This window comes from Parasteatoda tepidariorum, chromosome 9, assembly GCF_043381705.1.
Source record: "Parasteatoda tepidariorum isolate YZ-2023 chromosome 9, CAS_Ptep_4.0, whole genome shotgun sequence".
Taxonomy (NCBI): Eukaryota; Metazoa; Arthropoda; class Arachnida; order Araneae; family Theridiidae; genus Parasteatoda; species Parasteatoda tepidariorum.
Genome location: NC_092212.1, coordinates 84,203,479 through 84,213,436, shown reverse-complemented (window position 1 = coordinate 84,213,436; position 9,958 = coordinate 84,203,479). Strand labels below are relative to the sequence as shown.

At 27.3% G+C, this 9,958-nt stretch overlaps 1 protein-coding gene across 1 annotated transcript in view; it reads right to left on the bottom strand.

Moving 5' to 3' along the window:
• Positions 1–1,460: 1,460 nt before the first annotated feature.
• LOC107441074 (uncharacterized) overlaps positions 1,461–9,958 on the bottom strand; it is a 27,444-nt gene continuing 18,946 nt past the window's right edge. The window contains exons 8-10 of the mRNA XM_043053444.2: positions 7,482–8,158; positions 4,617–4,737; positions 1,461–2,200 (exon numbers count right to left, since the gene is read on the bottom strand). Of these exons, the coding sequence (XP_042909378.1) occupies positions 1,937–2,200; positions 4,617–4,737; positions 7,482–8,158 (1,062 nt within the window). The 3' untranslated portion in view covers positions 1,461–1,936. The remainder of the gene's footprint in view (positions 2,201–4,616; positions 4,738–7,481; positions 8,159–9,958) is intronic.

The following is a 9,958-nucleotide window of genomic DNA, read 5'->3' as shown; positions in this document are numbered from 1 at the left end:
ACGTAATTTTTATCTGAATTTATATAAACATTATGAAAAAAAGAGAATTTTATGTTTTCTCTAACCTAAATTAAGCCCCTTTCCATGACTTGCAGGTAAAATTTCCTGATTTTTTCCAGATTGATAAAATGCCTGGTACTACTTGAACTATAGCAGTATTCTCCACAAGTGTTCCTGCCTGCCCTTTGATACCTATAAAGGCATCTTTTTTGTAAAAATAAGCCGCTCAGCCCTTAAAAACACTGCCTTTTTAATCAAATTTCATTAAAAAAAATTATTTTTTCTGGAAAGAAATTTATGTTCAGAGATTATCTATTGGTACGTCTTTGATTACTTTTATAAACTACAAATTTTTCTCTCATTCTGGTAATGAGGGAGAAATATTTTTTCGAAACATACACATAAAAAATTAGATTACACATAAAAGAGGGTAATTTAAAAATTGTAAAATAAGATCAAACTCAGTTATTACATAATATTACACATTTCAATACATTTTTAGGGTGTTGACTGAGTGCCCTTTCAAAACTTATAATGTTTTTTTCTGAGAGGCAGCACCCTGCCCTTTTTTATTCCTAGGGAAATCCCATTGCTATGTTATAGTCACCATAGATATATATTAGATGTTTCCTTGCAGAATTAAATATAATAACACACACAAGTTTATAATTTTAAACAATTATAAAAAGAAATTAGTTAACTTAAAGAAAAAAATCATAAACATATTACGATTTGAAATTAATTTTTAAATCTTGCATAGCCACATTACAGGGATAAGTTGGTAAAAAGTACCAACTGTCAATGGCAATTAATCATTGCACAGGGAATCACACATGGGAGAAATTTGGTTATGCAATAAAGCAACCAGGTTGTACATTTTTTTAAAAAAGAAAAGGAAATCAACAAGTTTTTGTTTTAAATTTACACAATTTTTTAAATTTTTTTTATCTAAACAAATTTTATAACAAGAGATCATATTTTAAAGAGGTTTATAATAAAATATCGATTCTGAGAAACATATTTTGCTCAAAACAAATGACTATAACGGTACTTATTAATGCAAAAAAAGTAGAGGACTTGAAACAATAGCAGATCTAAAAGTAAACAAATATCTAAAAACATGATAAAAACAATAATTTTGATTCATTTAGAAAAAAAGAGGAATGTAACTAAATCACCGAGAAATAATATAAAATTACACACAAAAATACAACATTTGTATAACATAAATGCAACAATACCCAAAAATACACTATACTATAAAATTAAAAATTACATAACTGCTATGCAGCAACCTACGTGAATTTTTTAAAAATCAAAATAACTAAATTTTAAGTGCCAACAATAAACATTTTTATTTGTTATAATACACTAACAACATTAAAAATAGTTTAATTTAGGAATGAAAGCATTTGTCCAAAGCAGATAATTGTCAATAGTTTGCAATTTATTTGATATAATTGCTAAGTAATTTTGAATTATATTTTGAGCTATATTTTCTTTGATAAAATTCAATATAATGGAATGTAAAACTCAATTTGTAAAATCTTTCGCAGGAAGATTTTTAATGCATATAACAAAAATAACATGATTTTTTGATTTATTAAAAAAAATCAACAATCCCTGAAATTAAAATTACCCCTGAATTAAAATTATGAGCAATTAAAAACTCTAAAATATCATGGTATGAAAGGTGAAAACCTTTTGATAAAAATGATAATTTTTAATGTACCTACAGCAATTTGTTTTTGTTAAAATATATCGTTTTTAAGAAAAACTAAAAGTAGTTAAAAGTAGTTTGAAAAGGTCAACTATTTTATGCAAATTATTTTGGAGCAAACTCTTCGATTGTGATCTAATAGAGTGCCAAACTTAGTTCATGTAAAATGGAGATTCTTAATACAAAAAGAGTATATTTCTTACGAACATACTTTTCTCACAGCATATGAAGTATAAATCGATGCAGCAACAAACCCATTAAAACAAAGACTAAATGGGCTGTGACAGCCGAGGCACCAGCAATTCGGCACTTGAGAGTATCAAACCGGCTGGGAAAGTTCTTCAAAAGCTTCTCAAATTCAGCTTCAGTGATTTGTCCATCAAAGTATGTGATGTAATCATTATAGGGATATTCGTAGCCTTGGTTGCACTGACACTTATATCCACCAGTGTCAAAGCCTCGGCCCAGAATCGGAACACACTGAAAATTAATTTTAATAGGATTAATAAAATTTTAATAATGCAATGAAACTCTTGAGTAAATATAACCAGGGGTCTGTCTAGGTTTTTATGAAAGGTACCTATTTTGTGAAAATTTAGACATAATTTGTGAAAAATTAAAAATTATATTAAAAAATCAACACAAAAATATGGTAAAAATATGGATTTATTGCTTCTTAAGGGATGCAAAAATAAAATTTTAAGAAAAAGTATTTAGTGAAACTACCGTTTTTCCTAGTTGGTAGTTTTACAAAGTTGAATTTGTAAAACTACCGTTTTTCCTAAAGTTGAATTTGTGAAGGTACCGCTAAACGGTAGTAAATTCGGCCTGGACTGACCCCTGATAACATACATATTAGTTGACTAAAAAACTACAAACAATTTATAAATTGAAAGAGATAGAAATGTACAGTTAAATGCATTTTGCTGCGCAAACAAGAGATTTATTACTGACAAGTTTCCAATTTTGACAAAAGATTTGTCAACAGATGGCATTAGTGACAAGGCTTTCAGAATAGCCATTTTTTTGCATCAACAAGTGAAGTGTGAGGCTAAAGTTAATAAACGCATTTTAACATAATAGATTTTGTTGGAAATGCCAGATATGCAGCAATAAATATGGTTTAATAGTTTTTTTTCCATCAATTTCCATCTGATCAGGAATTTAATAGCTAACTTTAAATCTAGGTGAAATTAAATGTTCTTGTTTCTTAAGCAGAAAGCAGCAAACCATAAATTTTTATCTCCTTAAGTTTTTTTTTTGTATTTTTAAAAATCGATTTTTTAAATCATCAGTTTTTGTTGGGACACCTGTAAATGATAGATTCATAAACATAGTCCTTAAAAATCCTATAAATCTTTTCAATAATAATTTAAAAAAATACAATGCAAGTTTACTGATTAAAATTTAAACTTCATAAATCTATGCAAATTTGATTTCATGAATCATATTTTATATTCATAATGAATGCCTCAAAGAATACAAACACAGTATTTACTAATTACACCTTTATTTCTTTAAATATAACCCTAAGTTATATTCTTTTAAAACTTTTTAAGTAACTCCCCCCCCCCTGAATAGTAATTTATTTCTTTATTTGGAACTTCACTTTTTTTGTCACTGTATTTTATCAGAGAAGGACTCATAATTAACAATGGTCCATTGGTCTGAGATCACTAAAACTTGACTTGGACNGACCCCTGATAACATACATATTAGTTGACTAAAAAACTACAAACAATTTATAAATTGAAAGAGATAGAAATGTACAGTTAGCAGCAATTTGCTGCACAAACAAGAGATTTATTACTGGCAAGTTTCAAATTTTGTCAAAAGATTTGCCAATAGATGACATTAGTGACAAGGTTTTCAGAATAGTAACAAAGTGGTGAAGTGTGAGGCTGAAGTTAACAAATGCATTTTAACATAATAGATTTTGTTGGAAATTCCAGATATGCAACAAAAAATATGGTTCAATAGTTTTTCTCCATCAACAATGCCATCTGATCAGGAATTTAATAGCTAATTTTAAATCTAGGTGAAATTAAACGTTTTTGTTTCTTAAGCAGAAAGCAGCAAACCATAAATTTTTATTTCCTTCAATTATTTTTATTTTTGAAAAAAAAAATGATTATTTAAATCATCAGTCTTTGTTGGGACACCTATAAACTATAGATTTTTAAGCATAGCCCTTAAAAATCCTACATATCTTTTGAATAACAATTTTAAAAAATACAATGCAAGTTTACTGATTAAAATTTAAACTTCATAAATCTATGCAAATTTGAATTCATGAATCCTATTTTATATTCATAATGAATGCCTCAAAGAACACAAACACTGTATGTATTAATTAAACCTTTATTTTTTAAAAAAAATATATCTCTAAGTTACATTATTTTAAAACTTTTTAAGTATCTCCCCCCCCCCTCCGAATAATCATTGATTTCTTTATTTAGAATTTCACTTTTTCTTACTGCATTTTATCAGAGAAGGACTCATAATTAACAGTGGTCCATTGGTCTGAGACCACTAAAACTTGACTTGGACCACTGTAAAATAATTATTAATGGTCCCCTGTAACAACAATATATGTAAACATATGATACGATGGTTTTGGTTTTTTGATTTCATATTTTGGTCAGAGTTATTGTCACAAAATAAGATAATTGACATTACACATTATCTGTAGAGTAATTTTTAATTAAAATTCAATTAATTAACTTTTTAAAAAAATATATATATATACACAAAAAGGAGCAGTAAAAAATTGCGAATGGACTAGTAATACCTTTTAATTACCAGTCCTTTGGATTCGCGATAAAATTTTACCCCTACAGAGTACTTAAAAATTATATTTTGGTAAGAAGGAAATTTATAAGAAAAAGTTTCTTACTCTTGATGATCTACGATCACATTTATGAGTGCCTTTAAATGCATTCTGAACATAATGCATATCATCATCACATTGATTAATATCTAATTCTTCTAACTTCATGTTTACAGCAACAACACCCCTGTAAAAAAAGAAAGAATAATAGATTACCATCAAACTTAATTTTTGTTACAAGAGAAAGCAAACAAATGAGATATTTTGACTGAAAATAAATATAAATTGCACCCTGATAGCTCAGGGTGCAATTTATATAAGTTTATTTTCCTTTTAATTTTATATTTTCACTTGAACTACAGATGAAAAATTGTGTCAGTATAAAGTAGCAACAACAATGGAATTAAAATTAAATAAAGTTTCATAAAAGTATAGTCATAAGCATTTAAATTAATTAACTAATCGTCGTAGATTAGTAAATTAGAATATAAGTGTAAGGGACAATATTTAATGCCTGGAGCAAAAAAAATTTTCCTTATTGTAAGAAATTTGAAGCATTTTTGCATGTTTATTTTACTTTTTTCTTTCAGAATCTTTTGTACTTCTCCTTCTGAAATTGCAACAAGAATTTTTTTTTCTTCATATAAAGCTAATTATCAATGTACAAAGTTATACAGTTGCCAATGTATTAATTATTTCATGTAATTGTATTAATTTTACATTCAATGTAAAATTTAACACAGACATAAAAAACTCTTTATATAGTTAATGTCTCAAAGTTAATTACACAAAATAAAAATTTGAAAGAGAAAAGAGATACTTTTGAACTTAATTTTAAAACAAATAAATTAGTAACAAAAGAAATAAATACTTTAGAAAAAGCAAGCCAATAAGATAATTTATTTTGCCCTTAGTTGTAAAAATAAGACATAATTTATAAAAATTGGGAAACAGGACAACAATGTATTAACAATGTATTTGCTATTGCTGAACCCTGAAAATAATTTTTAATTGTGTTAAAATTATGAGTATTATTAATATACTTCATTAAAATTAGTGTATTTTTAAGCATCTAGATAAAAGAATAAACAAATAAGTGTAAGTTTAAAAATACAATCTTGAACCTTGATGGCATGAAAAAATCTGAATTAGCCATGCATTTACAATACTGATAATGGAAGAAAAAAAAAATTAATAGAAAAAGATTTAAAATTTTTAGTTTAACTTTTTTTTTTTTTAAACTTTTAACATTTTTAATTTATTTCTTCTTAGCCCTTCATTTCAAAAAATTTTTTTTGCCAATTTCTTTTTTTTTTTTTTTTTTAAATTTTTGATAAGTTTAAAATAGTTTCTTAAAATATTCTCAATAGCATTTATGAATAATTTCTTATCCTGCAATAAGGATGAGAATATCATGAGAAGATGCTTGAATTATTAATTTGCAAAAAAGTTAACATTACAAGGCAAGGGTGCAAAGAAGTCTACGATCTGATGATCCCCATAACTCTACACCTACTATGAACAAATTAAAGAAATTTATTGAATCTAGGACCAGGGGTACAGGGGTACTTTTCGGTGAGGTGGAATGCGGTTCTAAAACTTTAATGATATTAACAAATTAAAGGCTAAATATGCTAATGTGTTAAGTTTGAAGATAATTGTTTTAGATAAATATAATTAGCCAATTGCAAAATTAACTACCTATGAAAACCTAAATTTTGATTTAAACTGCAGTTACATTTTATTTCTTTACAGCTGATACCAGGTAAGGTAAAAAAAACAATCATTCAGTATGGAAACCTTTTTAAAGCAGTTGAATAAAAAAGTTTTACTAATAAATATTGAAGATCCTGTATATTACAACTTTAATTTTAAAACAAGAAAAAGTAAAAATACAGGAGCAAATAAAAATATTTAGAATTGTTTTTAGGTAAATGTAGATAAATTATACAAGTTACAATAAAATAAATCTAAGTAATTATTTTCGATAATTTAAATATTTAATCTCCCTCTTGTGATGCCATGACTTGCACTCTAATAAAATTTTAGTACAATATCGCTTAGAACTAAAATAAAAGTAAAGGAACTGGTAAAAAAAAAAATATGTGGCTTGCTATACTGGATTAACAAAAAGTCAAGTTAAATTATTTTTATTTAGTTAATTGATATAAATAAAGTTAATTTATTGTGAACCTCTATTTTGTATTGAGACATTTTATATCATTCTCAAAACCTTTATCAGTTTAAGTAAAGAAGTTATTACAGGGTACGTAGCTAAATCTTTCTACGAAAAATAAGCACCTTTTAAGTACTTTTTATATACATTAATAAAATGCAAAATAATCTTGAAAGACCATACATGATCATGATAAAATAACTAGTTTCTGACAAAGAACTCTTTCAACTAGCCATTATAAAAGATCGCGAAATTTTTCGGTTCGATTCCAGAGGGTGGAAAATGAAGTCTGAAATTGAGAATATCTTGCAAAATGCAGCCGAGTTGCACACGAGAGAGCAAGAATCTCACCTAACCCTGCTCAGTATATGCACATGCAGTCTCACAAGTATTTCCTCAAACATGTAAAATGATCAGCGCCTTCATACACTAAGGACCGACGGTACGCAAAAATGCATTGTTAGAATGAGATGTTAAATAGAACAACGTGAAAACACGCTTTTGCTTAAAGCGCGACAAAAATTGACATGGTAAAGAAAAAAACCTCATTTTTGAAAAGAGAAAATTAAGCACTTTTTAAAAACACTCAATAAAAAAAACACCTTTAAAGGGCTTTAAAAATAAAATCCGAAATAAGCACCCTTAAGCACTTTTTAAAAACACTACACACCATGTATTATTATTATTTTTGGATTTTTGATATTGTGCATGTAATTTACAATAATGAGGTTTGATTGTGTTGGAAAATTACTTACTTAAACTCCAACCTGCTTTTAATTTTATCCCATCCGAAAAATGGAGCGGCAAAAGTTAACAGCCACTGGTTATGGATGCCACCGCAATCAAAATAAGGGACAGACCAGTAGCCATGCTTCATCTCTGCAGCTTTGTACTGTAGTGGATATCGATCATACTGGATGTTATAAAGTCCAGACGAATTGTAGCGGATCTTCATTTTTGTCGTGTAAGTTTCCAAATTATCGGTATTTGCAGCCCACTGGATTTTTAACTTCTTAAACCAATCTTTTTTTAAGTAGCTGTCCTTTTCCTCATTCCGTGCTAAATCTTCAACAAAAAAGCTACGGGTATTCTTTGCTTTACGGAAAGCATATGGAGCAAAAAGGGTACGGTTGATGAATTGGTTTCTGTCAAAATAAATGCCACACCCTTGTATTTTTTCATTGCCGATTACAGCAGAGAGTGCTTCTCCGATGACTTGATCTTCAGTCAGTGGTCTGTCGGGCACTCGGAACTCTGCAAATAAATCATTGGGATCCACTATTTGTAAAAAGGATGATATAAAGTTGGCTAAGCGTAACGCCATCCGAGCTTCATTTTCCAGCTGGATTTCTTTTCCATACGCTATGTCACCCCTTAAGAACAATAAATCAGGGTTTTGAAGACGGACTTTTTCACAATTGAATTTTGTTACCTGAAATAAAAACAAATTTTAGTCTTGAAGAGAAATAAAAATTAAAACTTTAGTAAAAAAAGATATTTTTATAGGTTTCTTTCAGAATAAAATTTTTTTTTACTCGAAGGGGAGGAAATTGAGAATGAAAATATATTTTCAGTCTAAACAAAAATAATATTTTTAGTTTTTATGTCTTTACAGACTTTTTTTTATAAAGAAATTTTTTTTACCAAATTACAACTAAGGAGAAAAAAAAATCGATTAATTGATAAATGTACTGAAAAAAAAATATATATTTATACGAAATTAAAGTTATGAGTTCTTAAATAAAAAGATAACCCTGCTAAATTTAACACAAGCGACATTAGAAGAAAAAAAAGTAGTCCAGCAGACTTCTGCCTTTTATTTTCTTCTTGCTAAAGCAGAATTTATGCTTCAGGGTAAAATGAGGAAATTTTGTTATTGGCCAGTTATAGCATTTTTCAGAGCGAACAAGTTTTTAAATATGTGGCACCTATCGCAAAAATTGAAAATTTTAAATGATTATAAAAAAACCTTCAGAACAATAAATCAGCGTTTTAAAGGCAGATTTTTTCACAATTAAATTTTATTACCTGAAATAAAAACAAACTTTTGTCTCGAAGAAAAAAAAAAAAATAAAAATGAATACTGAATTTGACCAAAAAGATATTTTTGCATAGATTTTTCAGAATTAAATTGATTTACCCGAAAATTTTTCAGAGGGGGAAAAAAATGAAAATGTATTTTCAGTCTCCATAAAAATAATTTTTTCAATTTTCCTATTTTACAGACTTTTTTTTTTAATTGAAATTTTGTTACCTGAAAATAAAACAAACTTCAGCTATAAAGAAAAAGAAATAAAAAATAATCGACAAATTCTACTAAAATCTTTTTTTTATAAAATTAAAGTTCTTAAATAGATAACTCTGTCACATTTGACACAAGTGACATGAGGAAAATTAAAGTTACTTTTAGTTAGTTTAAAAACGCCAGCAGACTTCTGCGTTTTTATTCTCCTCTTACTAAAGCAGAGTTTATGCTATAGGGAAAAATGAGGAAATTTTGCTATTGTATAGTTATAGCATGTGGCCACTATTTCAAAAATTAAAAATTTTAAATGATTACAAAAACTGCTGTTATTAACAAAGTAGGAAAAATTATCAAAATATGGTAGAGACTATAAGGTTCATTTCTAAAATGAATAAAAAATTCAAAGAAAAAATCTTTATTTACTACAAAAATAATAAAATATAAATGGGGTGAATTTTTAACCTGCAGACGATTTTTTTAACACATTTACAACTAATTTTGACCAATAGTTTATGCTACTGCGTAAATTAAAAAACAAACACTAGATTGTACTGAAAATGTGTTTTTTTAAAAAAAGCACAAAAATAAGCAAACTGATTAAATTTTGAAGTTGTTAAGTAGAATAACACAATAAATATAAAAAACAAGTAAAACTAATGAGAAACCTCAACAATCCTACTTCCAATTAGGTAGGGTAAACCAACCAGTGAAGGAACACTACCCAGTGAAGGAACATTTCATATATATTGATTAAAACTAAGAATTTGAAAGTTTTTCTTTAGATTGATTGGTAACAATAGCTTACTGCTCAACAATAGGAAGTCATCTAGCAATGTTTTGGATTACCTGGTCAAATAGACTTCTCTTGAAAAAATTTTTATTTTTTGAATTTGTTATTATCTCTGCAACACCTTGTTTCTTTGAAAAAATTATAAGGTGAGTGTTTGTATTTATATGTTTGAAGTGGAATTAATTGCATGTAATAGT